General features: G+C 40.4%; 2 protein-coding genes across 5 annotated transcripts in view; one reads left to right on the plus strand and one right to left on the minus strand.

Annotated features, from left to right (window-relative positions):
- Nucleotides 1-5,814, minus strand: part of SELENOF (selenoprotein F) — a 65,797-nt gene extending 59,983 nt beyond the window's left edge. For all 3 annotated transcript variants that reach the window (XR_003118825.1, XR_003118829.1, XM_025381280.1), the window contains exon 1: nucleotides 5,482-5,814. Coding sequence is in view for 1 of the 3 variants with exons in the window: in XM_025381280.1 (XP_025237065.1) it covers nucleotides 5,482-5,556 (75 nt within the window). In the remaining 2 variants the exon portion in view is untranslated. The remainder of the gene's footprint in view (nucleotides 1-5,481) is intronic.
- Nucleotides 5,815-6,110: 296 nt separating this feature from the next.
- HS2ST1 (heparan sulfate 2-O-sulfotransferase 1) overlaps nucleotides 6,111-19,719 on the plus strand; it is a 200,201-nt gene continuing 186,592 nt past the window's right edge. For both annotated transcript variants that reach the window (XM_025389006.1, XM_025389015.1), the window contains exon 1: nucleotides 6,111-6,619. In XM_025389006.1, coding sequence (XP_025244791.1) covers nucleotides 6,496-6,619 — 124 coding nt within the window. In that variant the 5' untranslated portion in view covers nucleotides 6,111-6,495. The remainder of the gene's footprint in view (nucleotides 6,620-19,719) is intronic.

Genomic DNA, 19,719 nt, shown 5'->3' on the forward strand with positions numbered 1-19,719 from the left:
TTCTAATTCTAGCATGCTCTCTATGCCCCGAACCACTGACTACATATTTCACAGAATCCATGATACACCATTATTGTATGTACCACTAATAATAAAAGCACCAACAATTGTAACTGTGTGATCTAAAAGACCCAGCGAGATATTAACCTGAGAACAAACGGAGTGGGGGGTATCTCAGAAAGAATGATACACAATTATCATTCTATATCACTTGTTAGTGTAGTGCCTTTTTGAATGAGAAAATATTACATATGATCTGAATGAAGGATTGAATATCATCACTTAGTTCTGGGGAATGCTAGTAAACAACTCCCTTAGACTGTACTAAAGTATCACTTTTCTATTGCTTATTTAAGCATACTCTATGTATTTTCAGATTAAATCATTTTATATCCAGTTGTTATCTCATTGAAATATTGACAAATATGCAGTTATTAACTTGAAATTAAAGCTATTCAGAGGAGTAGATAATGATAAAAAGTCAACTTGTCTAGTATAAGAAACTCAGAGGTATCAATTAACAAAATATGAGTGCAGTCCCAATGACAGTTTTATCCATAGCAGTATCTCAATCTCAAAGTGTCAAGAAATTGTTCCCTCATCCCCTTTTAATTCCTGTGGGAGCTTCCAAAGATTTCACTACTGCCAACTTCTTATGCCACCTGATCTTTTTTTCCCCTTGGGCCAACTGTGACATGCAGTTTCCAACTTCTTAGTGTTTTTTCAACAATTATCTATACCCCTTTTCATTTTCAAGGTTTTTCTTGCTTTCTTAAAAGCACTAGTTACTACAGAAGAGACATGAATAAACCTTAGGGAAGTTGTAACAGTTCAATAAGGGTGAATTGTCCAGCACTCTCTCTTTTCTGAGTCATTTTTGTATTTTTGAGATGGTTGGGCTTCCTCACTGCTCTACACAAATTGCAAATATCCTGTTGACTTTGATGGCACTGAGCAACAACACAGACAAACTGGGGCCATTTACACTTCAGAGGGATTTAAATGAACAAATACATACGAGACACAATGAAGGGAATATAAAATAAAAATGGTTCCTGTATTCCCTTTGGCTACATTCTAATTGGCACGGGGACAGGAGGAGTGGAGGGATACTGAGACACACACACAGAGCTATGATTTGGCTAAGACCGTGTGGATTTGCATAATACAGTATAAAGTATGATGATACAAGGCCAGGGGTAGTGGCTCAAGCCAGTAATCCCAGCACTTTGGGAGGCTGAGGCAGGCGATCATGAGGTCAGGAGTTCGAGACCAGCCTGGCCAACATGGTGAAATCCCGTCTCCACTAAATATACAAAAAAGTAGCCAGGCATGGGGGTGTGTGCCTATAATCCTAGCTACTCGGGAGGCCGAGGCAGGAGAGTCGCTTGAACCCGGGAGGCAGAGATTGCACCAATGCACTTCATCCCAGGCGACAATGTGAGACTCAGTCTCAAAAAAAACAAAAACAAAAACAAAAACAAAGTATGGTGATACAACATGCAAGGGAGAAATTACATGTAACTTTGCAAGTCTGGAAGTGGAATGTGAGTTAATTTTTGCATTCTATTGAAACATCTTAGTTCAAGGAGAAAGAGATAAAGAAACAAAGGCCAAGAGTAAATAATTTGCCTTAGTTATTAGAAGATAAAACTAAAAAATACATTTCATTAAAAGTAGTGTACTTTCCACTAAATTATACATCATGAGTATGAATTCAATAGGCAGAGTTTGAGAGAGAAAGGCTGCATATGATGGCTGTCTTTGGGAATATTTGGTGGAATGGTGTGGCTGTGGCTGATAACCCAATAGTTTTATTTGATGGCTTACTGTGTTGTAAGTTAGGATGTTCCATCCTGTGGGGGTCACATTCACAAAAAAATGGGTAAGTTGATTCCTGCCTCAAAAGGTTTCAGTCTGGCCGGGCGCGGTGGCTCATGCCTGTAATCCCAGCACTTTGGGAGGCTGAGGCGGGTGGATGATGAGGCCAAGAGATCAAGACCATCCTGGCCAACATGGTGAAACCCCGTCCCTACTAAAAATACAAAAATTAGCTGGGCGTGGTGACATGCACCTGTAATCCCAGCTACTTGGGAGGCTAAGGCAGGAGATTCACTTGAACCTGGGAGGTGGAGGTTGCAGTGAGCCGAGATGGCGCCATTGCACTCCAGCCTAGAAACAGAGTGAGACTCCGTCTCAAAAAAAAAAAAAAGGTTTCAGTCTAACATTTACTTACTAGCTAGAGTTGCACAGCTACCACAAATTTTTGAATCATATCTAAGGCAAAGTCCAAGCATGTGCATTTTTTAACCTCTCCTCCTTCCAACAATTTTCATCTACACACCTCCAGTTGGGATCACTGATAATAGAGCTCTATGAAGCTTACTGAAGCTGATAATAGTTTCCAAACAGATTTCATACTTCCAGGTTTTCAGACCTTTGCTTGTGGGTTCTCTAATTAATCAAACATTTCACTTATACATCAAGTATTGTATTACTCTGTATATATATCACTAGAGATAAAACAGTCAACAGGAAAGACAGGGTACTTCCCTTTGGGGGTGGGTAGGAGAATGCCAAAGAACAAGAAATTATTAAAGAAGACTATGGAAAGTATCTCAGAAAATAAATACTGATCACCATTGGAGCAAAGCTTGGGGTATAGCAAAGCTTTGTTGGAGGAAGTGATTTCTCTGCTAAGAACAGAAAGAGAGTAAGTAGGAGATAGCCATATTTTTTTGTTGTAGGGTAGGAGAAAGGGAGCAGAGAATGAGAAGCTGGGAAGCGGCTTCTAGGTAATGAAAACACCATGTTCAAAGATCTGGTGAGGGAGAATACAGTATGTGAAATAAGCTAAACAAGTGATGCCAATTCTCCACTTGTACCTTTCTGCTCTCCTAATAGACGTAAATGTTGGGGAATAAGCCTGGACAGACAAACAAGTGCCTCCTTAAGGAACTTTGAGGAAGACAGACTTCACCTTAAAAGCAATAAGCAGCCACTGAAGAGTTTTAATCATGACAGATTTAAGTTTTAGGCAGATTACTTGACGCACTGTAGAGACTGGAAATGAAATGATGAGATGGGAGACCAGTTAAGGAAGCTGTTGTAATTCTAGGCAAAGATAGTGGCCTGAACGTAAGTATTAACTGTGGAAACAGAATTATTAAGTGGACTGGCTTAGAGATTTTTAAGGCTTCAATGACTAATTGAATTCAGAGAGTGAAAGGAAAGAGGATTTAAAATGACTTTTTTTTTTGAGATGGAGTCCCGCTCTGTTACCCAGACTGGAGTGCAATAGTGCGATCTCGGCTCACTATAACCTCCGCCTCCTGGGTTCAAGTGATTCTCCTGCCTCAGCCTCCTGAGTAGGCATGTGCCACCACGCCCAGCTATTTTTATATTTTTACTAGAGATGGGGTTTCACCGTGTTGGTCAGACTAGTCTTGAACTCCTGACCTCAGGTGATTTGCCCACCTCAGCCTCCCAAAGTGCTAGGAATACAGGTATGACCAACTGCACCTGGCCAAAAATGACTAATTTTTGGCTTGGGCAATTGGGAAGCCGACAAAGGCAAAGCCAATCATTTAGATTCTGAATACAGCCAGGGATAATTCAAAGGGTGAACCAAGAGGCTGTTATTTTTGAGGAGAGAGATATTTATGGCCTGAATGATTAACAACTGGATGGATTTGAGATATTTAGGAATTAAAATCAGTAAGTTTCAGTAATTCCCTGGATATGAGATATGTAAGGAAAGAAGTCAAATATGACACCCAAATTTCTGGCTTGGATTCTGTGAACAGTCACTGTGGTACACTGTTTAATTAACTCTTATCATTATTATACATGGAATTAGTTAATTCCATAAATTCCTCCTCTCCTGGTATGCACACTTTGCAAAGTGACTCTGTCATTCCTTCCATGTAGAGATGGAATCTATTTCCCCATCCCTGAAATGTGAACTAGTCTTGTGACTTGCTTTGACAAATATGTGATGGAATATATGTGATTTCCAAGGCAAGGCCTTAGGAGGCATTGTAGCTTTTACCCTTTTGGAGTGCTGCCCTGAGAGTGCCATGAAAAGAAGTTGGTCTGGCCGACTGGAGGATGAGAGGTCACATGGAAGAGAACCAAGTCCTGGAGCTGACAGCACCAACTATGAAAAGTGGTAACCCTGGGACCTTTCAGTTTAGTTGACCTACTAGGTCAATAAAAAGCATCAATGAGGCCAGGGGAAAACCAACATAGGTGGAGTAGTTCTACTCCACTGACCCAGAACTATGAGAAATCGTGGCTGTTTTAAGCTACCAGGTTTACAGTGTGGTTACACAGCTATAAGACAACTGACAAAGACAAAGGGAGATCAAAAAAAGACAACCTGAAATGTTATTCTCAAATGACCTAAAGATACGCAAAAACTCTTAAACAGTAGAAAGTTTAGGGAGAGGCAGGTGATCCAATAATTCCTAGCACCAAATGCCTGAATAACAAGAGCAATGGAATGTTAATTAGAGAAGTTAAGAATCTACCTTTTGGATAAAGTAGCCAAAGCAAACAGGCAGGATGCTTTCAAGCTCTTTGAGAAAGGAAAGCAGAGGTGTTCACGGAGGACTCCGGGGTAGTCCCTCACACCCTCAACCTTGGATAAGTAAATTAAACCAGCTCTCCTTATTAGAGACTGCCTGAAGAATTAAGCTAGGATAAAAAACGTAAAAGCTTTCAGCACTATGCCTAAAATTTTATTATTCACACAGCAAAACACGGATATGAGAAAAAATAAGTTAAAAGTACACCTTTCCCATTCAAAGGTATTCTGCCTTTCTCTATTCTGCCAATAGAGAAAAATGAAATAAAAAACAATGCCTTAAAGACAACGAACATCATTAAAAAATTAACTTCAAAAATAAATTATACTTTGGTATAGATAGCTCCTTTTACTCCAACAACATTGTTTAAAAGCACAAATCGCACTCAAGCGCAGCCAGCCATATGTGAATAGCAGAGGAGAACGGAGGTTAAGAGGCTAACAGAAGTGGTGAAAATGAGAGAGCGCGCGCGAGAGAAAGGTAAACAGAAACTGTTCTCCTGGACCAAAGACTTGAAGACTTGCCTCTAAGATTTGGAAGTCTCGTCATGAGCTCTTGCATTTCTGCCCGTTTAAAAACAACCTTCACTTCTTGCCAAGCTTTATTATTTCCCCCTCCCACCTGGTGTGATTTACAGATTGTTTTTAGCTAGAGCCGTACATGAGAAGCTAAGTACCCAAGACAATCTGAAGTCAGGAGAAAACTGCTGCCAGAAACCCAAGGCGGGGAAGGACAAGGATCAACCGAGAAATTAAGCCACGTTGCATTCCGGCCGCAGCAGTCATTAAGGAGTCCTCCCCGCCCTTTTCAACCAGGACTGAATGTTGCGTCTTCCTCAGCTGCAATCTCTCCTACTCTCCCTGTGGCAGCTGCGAAGGTGATCTACACTCACCGCTTGAAGCACAGTCGCCAACAACAACCGTAGCCCAAACGTCGGCACCAGCCACCCACTCAGCCCAGCCGCCATCGCTACCTTTTCCGCAGGTTTCTGGCTGCCTAGAAGGACCCCTTAGCTAGGGCCGTCCACTCCAGAGCCTGATCCAAAATAGAACGCTAACGGCCGTTGCCCTTACATCTCTTATTTGGAAGTGACAGGTATTAAATAACGGCATATGAGAGCTTAAAAGTCATCAAATACAAAGACAGTCACTGGGTGCTTTCGATTACCCAAATCAGGCACTTTCCTAAACTCCCCACTTCTTTGCTTCTACGGTCTCCTTTCTTTCATTCACGACACTTCGTCAAGCAGCCAAGAACCCACGCCTTAGCCAGTTTTAGCCCTGCCTTCTTCTCCAAGTTTACCCAATTGAACGTCGTCTTGATTGAGCTCTGTGGCAGAGGAAACCAACCGTAAACCGAACCAAGAGCGAAGCGCAGGGGCTCTTCGGTCCAATAATTGGACCCGAACGGGAGGAGGGGCGGGGCTTCTGGTTGCCGAGCAGCGTACGCGGATGCGTGCGCGTGGTGGCGGAGGGGGATGGGCGGGGGCGGGACTGAGGGCGGCGCAGCCGCAGCGCTAGTGGAGGGGCGCGCGGACGCGAGCAAAGGAGGGAGGGAAGGAAGGAAGAGAGGAAGGCGGGCAGGCAGGCGGGCGCGGGGGTCGGGGACTGAGGCAGTAGAAGGAGGCGAGAGCCCGGCAGCCGCTTCGCGCTGTTTGCTGCGCGGGCTTTTGGAGGGGGCGGCCGTTGAGTCGGCTGAGGAGAAGCGGACACCGGCGGCGTTGGTGCTAGCGCCTGGGGGAGGGGGACGAGAGAGGCGAGAAGGGGGGTCGCTGCGGTGGTTCTCTCGCTGTCGCGCTCTCTTTGCCTCGCTCCCGGCTCGGCGGGCTCCTCCCGGCGTCTCTCTCGCCTCCGGGGCCCCGCTCCCCGCCCCCCGCGGTATGTCTTGATCCCGAGCAGCGGGTTTCATGGGGCTCCTCAGGATTATGATGCCGCCCAAGTTGCAGCTGCTGGCGGTGGTGGCCTTCGCGGTGGCGATGCTCTTCTTGGAAAACCAGATCCAGAAACTGGAGGAGTCCCGCTCGAAGCTAGGTGAGGAACTCAACTGCCCCGGGCTGAGTGCTGTGGAAGGGGCCGCGGAGGCACTGCCGCCGGAGCAAGTGGGCGTTTGTCTAACCTGGGGTCTGGCTCGGGGGCTGAAAGAGGTTTCGAAGAGAACCGGGAACTAGGGGCAGCGAGGGCACGAGCTCCAAGAATGGGTTGAATTAAGCTTGAGTGGCGTGCTGGGCTCGCGAGGTCACGGGGCAGAGGTTGCAAGGTTGGGCTTCCCGAGCCAAAGGGATGCCCCGAAGTAGGCATTCCACGGAGAGAGAGAGTGAGAGAGAAGACCGAACTCAATGGGGAGCGGGTGTTGCTGGTGGAGACAGAAGCGCTCAGCATCGCGTGTTCTCTTGGAAGTCGTACAGAAAGCCCTGGCAATGTCAGACGAGGGGTATTCTAATTTGAGCTATGGGCATCTGGATACGAATTCTTCTGGGGGTTCATGAAGGGATAGGTGCGCAGAAATGGAAGGAGATGCTGGGACGATGGAGAGTAAAATAAATACACTGTAGCGAGTTGCACTCTTGTGCTAGGGGCAGCAAGGGACCTTATAATTGCCAGTTGAGGGGGGCTGGCCGGGTAGTGCAGGAACGCGAGTGAAAAGCTTCATCGGAGTACAGAAATGAGGGTCCGGAGATTTAAAGTCTTTAGTGGCGCTAAACTGATGAATTGGGGCTTGAGAATAGGGATGCCTATGTATGTTGCTTCGCGGCAGTGTTGATGTGAATTTCGAAGAGGAGGGAACGCTGAAGGGGAATTATGTAGTGAAGTTTGTTAAAGGAAAAGTAGGATTATGCGGAAAGTTAACCATGTGGTTAAATACCTTAAAGGGTTAACAGGTGCTTTCATGGGTGAAGGGTTCTGAAGTACAAAAAGTTGGTGCGAAGTTGTGAAAGGTCAGGAAAAAAGCACAGAGAATAGGTACTTTCGGATTAATAGGGAACTTTGGCATTTGGAAGAGCTCAGCATGGAGAGCGAGAGTTAAAAGAATTGACAGTGATAAATTTTGATTTAAAAATGTGCATGGCACTTAAAAATCAACTCAAGAGGATGTAATTTGAATATGGAAAAGTAATGTGAAGTGTTTTTTGCATACTTTCACCTCAAAATCATTTTGAATACCTTTGAGAAGCCAGCAAAACAAAAGAAAAGAAAACAAAAAAACCCCAGCAGTATAATTTAGACTAAGAAATAGATGTTACTGTGAATGGATGATTAATTTTTAGGAAAAATGTACCAGAAAATAATTGTGATATACGTACAGCAGCTATTTTCGTACAAGGCTTTGCAAAAGCCTTGACATTTTAAAGAGCCTTGAAAGAAAAACCATCAAGTAAATCTGAATGAAGTGCAACTAAAGTTGGAGAAAAACTAAAAATACTCCCAGTCCTCAACTCTAGAGTAAAATTCGAAGAGATACGCAGTTTATTTACCAGTTCTTTTATTAATATGTATCTTGTATGATGGAAAAAAATGTCCACTTTAAATATTGAAGGTTATCCAGTACGGTTTTTCTTTTCTTTTGTATCCATTTAGCGACATTCAGGGTCATTATTGATCATTATTCTGGTCATTGATCATTATTGGTCATTATTCTGGCGTCATTAATGATCCAGCTCTACAGAAAAAAGAAAAGACTCCTCTTTGGAATTCTCTGGAGTTGATTTCTTAGACACATTACAGTGGGTTAGAATGACTTAAGTTTTTGGTTTTCCTCCTTGGCTAACATTTTTTTCCCCATATACTTGAAAATTGCTTCCATAGACACAATCTGAATAATTTTTAAAAGAAAATTCTCTGAAGATGTATAATGCCACAGTTAAAATATAAAGTGCTTTCTTGTGATACAAGAAAGAAAATTTCATAAAAAATAGTAAATATGCATCAAAATCCTCCTGGGACTACAGGTAAGTCTACCTGGGACTACAGGTGGGTGTTACCATGCCTAGCAGAGGAAACCATATTTTGACAACCAGATTCTGTACTAGGCACTTTTCATCTTAGATACTTGTGTTTAAAGTAAGAACACCATTTAAAGCCATTTTTGGCCAGACGCAGTGGCTCACGCCTGTAATTCCAGCACTTTGGGAGGCCGAGGCCGGCGGATCATTTGAGGTCAGGAGTTCGAGACCAGCCTCGCCAACATGGTGAAACCCTATCTCTACTAAAAATACAAAAATTAGTCGGGCGTGGTGGCGGGCGCCTGTAATACCAGCTACTCAGGAGGCTAAGGTATGAGAACCGCTTGGACCTGGGAGGCAGAGATTGCAGTGAGCCTAGATCGTACCACTGCGCTCCAGCCTGGGCAAAGAGCGAGCCTCAGTCTCAAATAAAACCAAAAAACAACAGAAAGCCATTTTTGCAGGTGCAGAAACAGGCTTAGAGGTTATATAACTTGCCCAAGACCACATCACATTTAAGTGGCAGAGCCAGGATTGCAACCCAGTTATGTCTGATTCCAAATCAATTGCTCCTTTAATTATGTCCGGTTGCTTAAGACTTTATATTGACATTACGCCAAGATTTAGCTATTTGAATAGAGTTTTAAAATTGTAATATCAATGTTTAATTGCATTTATTGCTAAGAATGAATATCATTCAGAGAAAATTGAATTTCTGACACAAAGGAATTGGTTTAGTGTAACGTCTGCCCCTTGTTTATATTCATGTAATGAACATAATTATGTTACCCAATGAAACAACTGAAATAGATAGCTTATTTTTACTATAGGAAAAAAAAATCTAGCTGTTTTCCATACGTGCAAAATCACAATGTTAAAAAAGCATTTTTATTTTGGCATTAAAAAAAACCCTATTAAACATTTTGTCCTTAAAAGTAGTTATCATCATTTTCATTGTAGAAGATTCCAAAGCATAGTATTGTCTGATAGTGGCTTTAATATTCCTTGATTTGAGAGTATAGTATTTTGATGGTGAGACCTCTAATAGAGCAATAGATGTATTCAAAACTGAGGTATACTCATTGACTACTTGGGAAATTCACTAATTAGGAATTCCTGAAAAAAAATTCAGTAATATAGTTTTTTTATTTTTATTTTTTAAAAAACAAATATGGCATTGTGGTGCACATATTACAATGAAGCTTGCTCTTTTTGCCTTGAATGTCATAGACATCTTTCCAGGTCAGTACATATAGATGTGACTTACTCATTCTATTAGTAATAGCTGTATAATACTCCAAAGTATGCATGTATCATAAATTATTAAGCCATTATTCTAGTAACCGACATTCAGTTTGTCCCCCATCTGTCGTGTGTGTGTGTGTGTGTGTGTGTGTGTATGTGTATGTGTATATATACACACACACATATATATACACATATATAATTTTTGGACTTTTTCTTCTTAGTATTATAAACAATTACAGGAAACATCCTTATATATCTGTTTAACTCATGTTGATGTCATTTTGTGCTAGGATGAATTCTGTATGTGAGATTGCTGGGACAAGGATATACATATTTCATAATTTAATAGATTTAAAAATCTACTTTTCAACATTTTTTTTTTGTTTTTCAGAAGATATAGTAATCTACACTGCCAGCACATGTTCATTGCACTAGAAGATAATCAGCTTCTAATTTTTGCCAGTGTGAGGCTGTGAAATGATATACTGAATTAATTTACCTTCTGATTTCTAGTTAGGTTGAACATCTTTACATATGTTTATTGCCCATTTATTTGTTAATTTTCATTTGTCTATTTTTCTATTGGGTGGTTTACTTATTTTTTTAAATGTTAGAATTAGTAATCCTTTATCTGTCATAAGTTCTGCTTTTTTTTTCTTTTTTGAGATGAGCCTTGCTCTGTCACCCAGTCTGGAGTGCAGTGGTGCGATTTCAGCTCACTCCTGTCTCAGCCTCCCAGGTAGCTGGGATTACAGTTACGTGCCACCACGCCCAGCTAATTTTTGTATTTTTAGTAGAGACAGGGTTTCACCATGTTGGCCAGGCTGGTCTTGAACTCCTGACCTCAAGTGATCTGCCCCCCTCTGCCTTCCAAAGTGCTGGGATTACAGGTGTGAGCCACTGCACTCGGCCTCTTGCATTTGTTTTTGTCCAAGTTTGCCATTTGTTTTTTGACTTTATGGTGTGTTTTGCTCATATAGAAGTTTTAAAATATACACATTTAAATCTATCAATTTAGGTAAGTCGTTTTCATATGTTGCTTAGGAAGACTTACCCTGAGCCAAGATTGTGTACATTTTCTGTATTTTATTATAGTATTTTATAGTTTATTACATTTGGCTCTTTAAACCATTTATATGTTTACAGAGATTTATCATGATTTTCTCAGTAAATAATTCATTTTTTCCAACTGTATGTTAACATTCCTTCTTTTAATCACATACTAAGTTTTCATATGTTCTTGGATCAATTTTGGATGCTATTTTCCATTAATCAGAGATTCTTTAAACCTCAGGGACCCATAAATAGGCTTCAAGGTGAATTCCCTGAAATTATATACATAACTTTCATCAGATTTGCAAAGGAGTATGTGATTCCTTTAATGGCAAGGATCACAGATATAGTAGATGTTTCATATTTAGTGGACTTTTTTTGTTTTAATAACATAACATGCAGATTGTGAGTTAAATTTAGGAGATAAGCGCATTACTTGTGAAAAAGTTTTTCAACTTCTAATGAAGTTAATACTTCATTGTATTAAAATGTAGACTTAATTTTCTAGTGAGAAATGGAAAAGGACAGGGAATCCAAATGAAAACTATTTAACTGTGACTCATTACCATAAAATGTCAGAATTTGTGGCTGGTGAAAAGTAGTTCTTCCCGAATTTCAAGAGTGCACTTGTTGCTAATATTGACTGGTCGAACAGTGCAGCGAAACGTTTTCTCACATAAATGATAGAACTATGTGCTTGGTAACTTTATTTTCTATAGGGTTTTAGCATTGTAAGTAATTTGTTGACTGTATTCTTATATCCCTATATGAATTTATGAGCACATTAGGAATAATCTTTTACATGGGGAAAATAATTGAGAATGGATTATGTACTCATCCATAGGTGATAATTATGTTAGTCATTATGTTCTTAAAACTCTACTAGACTAAACAACTAATTCCAGGGCCAAGGTTGAGACTGCTTTTTGGAATTTGGTAGTTTTTACAAGTTCCTGAAACCATGCAGTGATACCTGTAACATGTTCCAGAGAATGGTAGATTTCCTTACTTCTGAAATCATTTGGAAAACCTCACAGTAGCTACTGTTTTGAGGACTTTGGGTTAATAGGAATACAGTTATTCTAGAATTGGTAATTGGTGCCTCACTTATTAGTCTTGAATAAGATATCTAGTGCCATGGAGTGGTCACCTGAAACAGCTGATCTCAATTAAGATAATTCCGGGATGTCTGTCCACCACTCTGGAAAGCCTTCTAATAGCTTTATGACACTTAGTGAAATTGAAATAATAATGAATGTTCAAACACTGCTCTCCAGAAAGACCACTTTTGAAGGATGTACTTATAGATGATCTTCATAATCATGGTTCACTATAGCCTAGTTATTTTTAAGAATTACCCACCTACCAGTACCTGTACTTTTGTATTCTGCCTTTCTGCCTGTTAACAATAGATTAACCGTCAATGCTCCTGTTGGGTAATTTGTACACCTGATTCTGTTGCCTCACTTACCTAAAGACATGGTTCCAGAAGCTTTCCCTCATTCTCCTGTAACAGTGTATTCTTGAAAATTGCTAATAGAGTAGATTTTAAGTGTTTTCACCATACCAAAAAAAAGTATGTGAGGTAATGCATGTTGGGTGAATTAGCTTGATTTAGCCATCCATGATATATACATGTTTTAAAACATGTTGTACAGATAAATATATATAGTTTTGTCAATTAAAAATTAAGAAAAAAATAAACTATCTTGGTAAATGTTCCAGGTGAATGTGAAAAATATGTATTCTGTTGTTATTGACTGAAGTGTGCTGTAAATGTCAAGTGGTTGGTAGTATTGTTACGTTGTTTTGTATTCTTGATTTTTTCCTGCCTCTTCATCAGTTATGAAGAGGGGTTTTGAAATAATTGTGGCTTTGTCTGTTTTTCTTGTAATTCTGTCACTTTTTGCTTTATGTATTTTGAAGTGCTGTGATTAAGTATATGAACATTTAGGCTGTCACGTCTTCTTGATCGACCAACCCTTTTTTTAATAGAAGATACTGTGTTTATCCTTGGTAATATTCTTTGCTCTGAAACCTACTGCTGTGGTGTTAATGTCTCCCCCAAAATTTACGTGTTGGAAACTTAATCCCCGATGCAACAGTATTGGGGCGGGGAATGGAGGGTGTTTAGGTGATTAGGGCTCTCTCCTCATAACTGTATTAATACTGTTATAAAAAAACTCGTGGGAGTGGATTTTCTTTTTTCTACGTAAGAAGACAGCATTTGTCCCCCTTTTGCCATTTCTACCCCCAACCATATGAGGATGCCGCAAGAAGTCCCTCTCCAGATGCTGGTGCCTTGATTTTGGACTTCTCAGTTTCCAGAACTGTGAAGAAATACATTTCTGTTTTCTATAAATTACCGAGTCTCAGGTATTTTGTTTTAGTACCACACAGTGGACTATGACACTTACTTTGTCTAGTGCTAATACAGACACTTCAGTATTTTTTTGAGTAGTGTCAGGTGGTATATCTTTTCCCTTCCTGTTAGTATTAACCTACTTGTGTATTTATATTTAAAGTGGATTTTTGGTAGACAGCATCTAATCTTGCATCCAATTTCACAATCTCTTTTTGTAAATGAAATATTTAGAACACTTAATGTGATTATTGATGTGGTTGGGTTTAAATTTGAGTTGCTATTTGTTTTCTGTTTGTCTTAACTGTTTTGTGATTCCTTTTTTTCTGTTTTTAGGATTAAAGGAGTATTTTTAAATTCCATTTTTTAATTTGATGACTTACTAGCAGTGTTCTTTGCTGTTTGTTTGTTTTTTTTTTTTAGTGGTTAAGGGTTTATGGTATTCATGATAGAATTTCATGTGTAGTATAAGAACCTTAATATATTACCACTTTTTTCTGGGTTCTTGCTATCGTCGTTACACATTTTACTTCTATATATGAGTTCTACAATACATTATTATTTTGCTTTAACTTAGTTATCTTTTAAAAAGATATAAAATGCTTAAAAATTTTTTAAAAATTTACTCACATATTTACCATTCCCAGTGTTCTTCATTGTGTGTGTGTGTGTATGCAGATTTCATGTGGTACCATTTATTTTCACCCTGAAGAATTTCTTTTAACATTACTTACACTTAAAAATGTACTGGTGATGAATTCTTTTCACTTTGTGTGTCTGAAAAAGTTTTTATTTGCTATAGTGTTTGAAGGATATTTTTGTTGGGTATAGAATTCTAAGCTGACATTTTTGTTGTTTCAGTACTTTAAAGATGTTGCTTCATTGTCTTCTGGCTTGCATTGTTTCTGATGAGAAGGTTGCCATCATTCTTTGTTCTACTATATGTAGCATGTCTTTTATTTTTCCGCTTTGCCTACTTTTAAGATTTTCACTAGGTTTTTAATTATTTGATATAATGGCCCTTGTATTATGTTTCTTATTCTGGGGTTTGTTGAGCTTCTTGGATCTGTGAGTTTATAGTTTTTATTTAAACATTTTTAAATATTTTAAACATTTAAAACATTTATTTAAACATTTTTGGCCATTATTTCTTCACATATTAATTTTTCTGTGCTGCCTCTCCTCTCTTTCAGGGCTTCGAAATACACATATATTAGGCCACATGAAATTGTTCCACAGTTCAGTGATTTTCTATTCATCTTTCTCAGTCTTTTTTGTGTGTGTTGTTTTAGATAGTTTTTACTACTAGGTCTTTAATTCACCAATCCTTCTGCAGTATGTAATCCACTTTTAATATTACCCAGTTTATTTTTTATCTGAGGCATGGCCCCCCACCCTTCCCTCCACCCTTCTAAAAGTTCAATATAGGTGTTTAAAAAATTATCTTTCATTTCTTTCCTTAACATCCTGTATTAGCTCGTTTTCACGCCCAAGACTGAATAACTTACAAAAGAAAGAGACTTAATTGGACTTACAGTTCACATGGCTGGGGAAGCGTCACAGTCATGGTGGAAGGCAAGGAGGAGCAAGTCACATCTTTGTGGCAGGCAAAAAATGAGAAAGCTTGTGCAGGGGAACGGCTTTTTTTTTTTTTTTTTTGAGACGGAGTCTCGCTCTGTCGCCCAGGCTGGAGTGCAGTGGTGTGATCTCGGCTCACTTCAAGCTCCGCCTCCTGGGTTCACACCATTTTCCTGCTTCAGCCTCTCGAGTAGCTGTGACTACAGTCGCCCACCACCATGCCCGGCTACTTTTTTGTATTTTTGGTAGAGATAGGGTTTCACCATGTTAGCCAGGCTGATCTCGATCTCCTGACCTTGTGATCCACCCACATTGGCCTCCCACAGTGCTGGGGATTACAGGTGTGAGCCACCTCGCCCAGCAAGAACGCCTCTTTTTAAAACTGTCAGATATTGTGAGACTTATTTGCTATCATGGGAACAGCATGGGAAAGACTTGCCCCCATGATTCAATTACCTCCCACCAGGTCCCTCCCACAGCACAGGGGAATTCAAGATGGGATTTGTGTGGGAACACAGCCAAACCATATCATTCCACCCCTGGCCCCTCCCAAATCTCGTGTTCTCACATTTCAACACCAATCATGCCTTCCCAACAGTCCCCCAAAGTCTTAACTCATTTCAACATTAACTCCAAAGCCCACAGTCCAAAGTCTCATCTGAGACAAGGCAAGTCTCTTCTGCCTATGCACCTGTAAAATCAAAAGCAAATTAGTTATTTCCTAGATACATTGGGTAAATACACCCATTCCAAGTGGGAGAAATTGGCCAAAACAATGGGGTTACAGGCCCCATGCAAGTCCGAAATCCAGCGGGGCAGTCAAATCTTAAAGCTTCAAAATGATATCCTTTGACTCCATGTCTCACATCCAGGTCATGCTGACGCAAGAGTTGGGCTCCCACGGCCTTGGGCAGCTCCACCCCTGTGGCTTTGCATGATATAGCCCCCCACTCTTGGCTACTTTCACAGCGTGGCATTGAGTGTCTGTGGCTTTTCCAGGTGCACTGTGCAAGCTGTCAGTAGATCTACCATTCTGAGGTCTAGAGGATAGTGGCCCTCTTCTCACAGCCCAACTAGGTCGTGCCCCAGTAGGGACTCTGTATGGGGACTGCAACCCCACATTTCCCTTCCACACTGCCCTAGCAGAGGTTCTCCATGAGGGCCTTGCCCCACAACAAACTTCTGCCTGGGTATCCAGGTGTTTCCATACATCTGAACTCTAGGCAGAGGTTCTCAAACCTCAGTTCTTGACTTCTGTGCACTCGTAGGCTCAACACCATGTGGAAGCTGCCGAGGCTTGGGGATTGCACCTTCTGAAGTCATGGCCCGAGCTCTACGTTGGCTCTTTTCAGCCATGGCAGGAGCAGCTGGGACAAAGGGTGCCAAGTCTCTAGGTTGCACATAACACGGGGACCCTGGACCCAGCCCACGAAACCATTTTTTCCTTCTAAACCTCTGGGCCTGTGATGGGGGTTGCTGCTGTGAAAACCTCTGACATGCCTTGGAGACATTTTCCCCATTGTCTTGGGGATTAACATTCAGCTCCTTGTTACTTATGCAATTTCTTCAGTGGGCTTGGATTTCTCCTGAGAAAATGGAATTTTCTTTTCTGTCATACTGTCAGTCTGCAAATTTTCCTAACTTTGATGCTCTGTTTCCCTTTTAAAACTGAATGCCTTTAATGGCACCCAAGCCATCTCTTGAATGCTTTGCTGCTTAGAAATTTCTTTCACTAGAAATCCTAAATCATCTCTCTCAAGTTCAAAGTTCCACAAATCCCTAGGGCAGGTACAAAAGGCCACCAGTCTCCTTTCTAAAACATAACAAGGGTCACCTTTGCTCCAGTTCCCAACAAGTTCCTTGTCTCTATCTGAGACCACCTTAGACTGGACCTTATTGTTCATATCACTATCAGCAATTCAACAAGTCTCTAGGAAGTTCCCAAACTTTCCCACATTTTCCTGTCTTCTTCTGAGCCCTCAAAACTGTTCTAACCTCTGCCTGTTACCCAGTTCCAAAGTAACTTCCACATTTTGGGGTATGTTTTCGGCAATGCCCCACTCTATGATACCAATTCACTGTATTAGTCCGTTTTTCACGCTGCTGATAAAGACATGCCCAAGACAGCAATAAACTAAAAGAGAGAGGTTTAATAGTTCTACATGGCTGGGGCAACCTCACAATCATCGTGGAAGGCAAGGGAGGGTGGATGGTGGCAGGCAAAAAATGAGAACGCTTGTTTGGGGAACGCCTCTTTTTAAAACCATCAGATCTCACGAGACTTACTCACTGTCATGAGAACAGAATGGGAAAGACTTGCCCCTATGATTCAGTTACCTCCTACCAGGTCCCTCCTACAACACGTGTGAATTCAAGATGAGATTTGGGTGGGGACACAGCCAAAGCATATCACATGCTTTTCCTTTTTTTTTTGGAACAAGTGGAATATTGTTATAATAATTCTTTCTGATGTCATTGTCTACTAATTCTATCATCTGGGTCATTTCTGGGTTGCTTTCTATTGATTTGCTTTTCTCTACATTATGGGCCATATTTTCTTTACGTGTCTGTTAATTTTTAACTGGATGGCAGACATTATTAATTTTACCTTGCTAGGTACTGGATATTTTTCATATTCCTATAAATACTTGCACGCTTTGTTTTGGGACATACTTAAGTTATCTAGAAACAGTTTTGTCTTTTTGAGGCTTGCTTTTCAGTTTGTTTGACGGCACCACAAAGCCTTTAGTCTAGGACTAATTTTGCTCCATTACTGGCAGTCCCTTTTAGTGCCCTTCAGAGTATTCCACCCAGTGCCCTGTGTATTACAAGGTTTTGCCACTTTGGCTGAAGGGAATGCTGGTTGAGTGAATCCCCAAAATTGTTCCTCCTGTCCATTTTGAATGGCTCTTTTTTGGCCTCAGTTTCTTAACACATATGAACTGAGAGGTACTCTGCTGAAAATTCTGTTTTTGGCTCTGTCCTCTTCAGTACACTGCCCAGCAAACTTCAGCCGCTTTGTCTTTCCTAAAACCTTGATTCTCGCTGCTTAATTCAAGAAGAATGTTGGATCCCTGAGTTAGACTGAGTTCTCCCTCCCTGTGCTGTAGCCTGGAAACTCTCTCAGGCAGTCATAGGACTCACTTCATTTCCTTTTTCTCAGGAATCCTCATACTATGCTGATTTCCTGTTTAATGTCCAAAGTCTGAAAATTGTTGTTATGTATTTTATTTTTGTTTTGTTGTTTCAGTTAAGAGGGTAAACCCAGTCTCTTTTACTCCATCTTGGCTAGTGGTAGAAACTGGGTGGATCTTTGATTGGGTGTCCCCGAGTTGACTGAGGGGAAAGTAGTGAACTTGGATCATTTGAATTATACTTGGTAATTAAAACTAATATTATAAATTCAGGGAAAGAATAATGGTTTTATTATGCTTCTTGATTTCTTCATAATCTCTAGTATGGTATTGAGCACAGGCCTTAGCAAGTTGTTAACTGAAAGTTAGGCAAGACTTACCCGTGATAGTCCCACCTTCCTCCTTCCTCATAGAAGTTTCAAGTGTATGTTAGTTAATTCTTTGAAATGTTATCAGTTTTATTCTGACTTTAAGAAACCAGACCTTTTGTATCCCTTTAGATACAGCTGAGTCTAAGAGGAAGACTCTTTCAGACTGGCTGATGAACCATGTGGCTCCAGAAGAGGTTTTTGCTTTTCCTGTTAGTATGGCTTTTGAGCTAATTGGTCACATTCTTGCTGGGCGTGGCTGGATTAATAGTTCTGTTCAGAGGCTTCTTTCCTGTATTCCTTCCAGAATACCTTTATTCCAAGCTAAGTAGTGGGGAAGAGAATCAGGGATGATAGTGCTAATAGTAGTTATATTGAATATGTTGCATGTATAGAAAATGCATATAGTTTACCCTAAGGTGAATATTATTATTATAGTCCTCAGATGTTCAATGTGGCATGATATAGTTCTTGCTAAAGGTAGTTAGATTGTACTGAACCTGTGAGTACTCGAAAGTGCCAAGGAGAAGTCTTTTAAATTGTAACTGTTGGATTCTCCTGTGGAAAGGTAGTGATTTGAAAATGGTGAATTGATTTGCTACTTATATAGCAACTTAAAACTGGATTTAGAGGGAAAGTAATGTCCACTTTCCTAAATTCCAGTATAAGTTAGGAATAATCCATTAGTATTACCTTATGTTTTTCCATTATTTATTTTTAAATTTGTGATATAGCTAGAAATAAGTGATTTGTACAGGTAAGCACTCAGAAATGACTTTAGAGACTGATCAGATGATGTCAGTTGGGAAAGGAGAGTTGTGTTGGAAAACACCTTAGACTTTTGCTTGGTATGGTTAAGGATTTGAGGTTAAGTGGCTATGCAAGTGCAGACTAACTCTTGGCAAATTTATTTCTAATTATAAACTACGTTTGAGTTGGGCTTAATGAATGTAATTTAGAGATGTTATTGGTTCATTGATAACAAACTTCTGGTATGTAGTCCCTGTATGCTTTGAAGCAAAACAGTATAGGAAATGGGCTAATCAAACTAGTTTTATTTTTTTCTGCTACATAAGTTGGTAGTCTGAGTCTCCATAGCTTGTCTTCAGACAATGAATTCTGTATCGAGTGCTCTGTTACTATCATGCTTTCAAAATAATGCTTTATTACAGTATGTCTTTTAGTTAATAGTAACTTAAAAAAGGAAATCTTTAGAAGAAACTAAACGCACAGCATAAACATTCTAACTAAAATCTTGCTGCAAACCTGAATTTTTTTTTTTTTTTTTTTGAGACGGAGTCTTGCTCTGTCGCCCAGGCTGGAGTGCAGTGGCCGGATCTCAGCTCACTGCAAGCTCCGCCTCCCGGGTTCACGCCATTCTCCGGCCTCAGCCTCCCGAGTAGCTGGGACTACAGACGCCCGCCACCTTGCCCGGCTAGTTTTTTGT

Source organism: Theropithecus gelada, chromosome 1 (genome assembly GCF_003255815.1).
Source record: "Theropithecus gelada isolate Dixy chromosome 1, Tgel_1.0, whole genome shotgun sequence".
NCBI lineage: Eukaryota > Metazoa > Chordata > Mammalia > Primates > Cercopithecidae > Theropithecus > Theropithecus gelada.